Source organism: Wasmannia auropunctata, unplaced genomic scaffold (assembly GCF_000956235.1).
Source record: "Wasmannia auropunctata unplaced genomic scaffold, wasmannia.A_1.0 LD336078.1, whole genome shotgun sequence".
Classification (NCBI taxonomy): Eukaryota; Metazoa; Arthropoda; class Insecta; order Hymenoptera; family Formicidae; genus Wasmannia; species Wasmannia auropunctata.
The window spans coordinates 1,988,323-1,989,308 of record NW_012026812.1 but is presented as its reverse complement, the minus strand read 5'-3'; the positions used below and the strand labels follow the sequence as shown (position 1 = coordinate 1,989,308).

The 986-nt window shown below is 45.7% G+C and overlaps 1 protein-coding gene across 1 annotated transcript in view; it reads right to left on the bottom strand.

Annotated features, from left to right (window-relative positions):
• LOC105449104 (cytochrome P450 6a2-like) overlaps positions 1-986 on the bottom strand; it is a 13,212-nt gene that overhangs the window by 580 nt on the left and 11,646 nt on the right. Inside the window, exon 2 of the mRNA XM_011688104.1 lies at positions 5-986. Coding sequence (XP_011686406.1) covers positions 5-986 — 982 coding nt within the window. The remainder of the gene's footprint in view (positions 1-4) is intronic.

Below are 986 nucleotides of genomic sequence, written 5' to 3'. Positions count from 1 at the left end.
CCATGTACGTCATCTCTCTCAAATTTTCGTAAGTCAGTTCACCGTCATATTTGTTAAGTACGGATATCACCTCTTCGCGTAATTTCTCCTGTATTTCTGGATTTTTAGCCAAATAGAATCCGGCGTAGCTCATAATACTGCTGGAGGTCTCATAGCTCTCCAGGACGAACGACATCGCCTGCCCCGTGAGGTATTCGGTGTCGAATTTAGTGCCCTCCGCTCGCTCCAATTCGGTCATAAAATAGAGAAAATCATTCCTAGGTATTCCGTCCTTCCTTCTTTGCTCCATGAGATCCGCAACCAGTTTTCTGAAGAAATGGTCGACGTGCTTCGGGACGAAGCTTACTTTGAAGATTTTGTTTAGCGACGGAATGAAAAACGTGAAAGCCATCACAATTTTATGTCGTTTCGACGGCTCGAAAACGGCTTTTCCGAGTCTTCGGAAAGATATTTCCTTTTTCTCGTCATCGAAGCAATATCCATCCACGCCGAAACCAGCAGCAGCTACTACCTGCGCGGTGTACCTGGCGAACAGGGTCTTCAGCTCAAACTCCGTTTGTTTGTTTCTCAGCTTTTCGTTTATGTAATTCTCGTACGATGCACACACATTTTTAACATTTTCGAACAGGAGCTTCAAACGCATGCTAGAAAACGCATAAGTCAAGCGCTTTCTGTTGGCTAACCATTTCTCACCGTTAAGGATATAAGGACTGTGTGACACGAGCGGGTCCACTTTGGGATCAATTTCCAAAGTGTTTTCGGAAAAATTCGAATAATTAGTTTGCAACACCGTTTTCACCAGCTCTGGTTCGAGAATCATCAACGACGGCGACGTGAAGTCGTAGATGCCAACCATGCTACGACCCTTATAGTCATTATAGATCTTGCAACAGAAATCGGAGAAATGCGTCTTCATGGAGATCACCGGCAACGTGTGACCGAATCCCGGTAGGGCCCCATCCAGGCACGGCACTCCACGTTTTTGC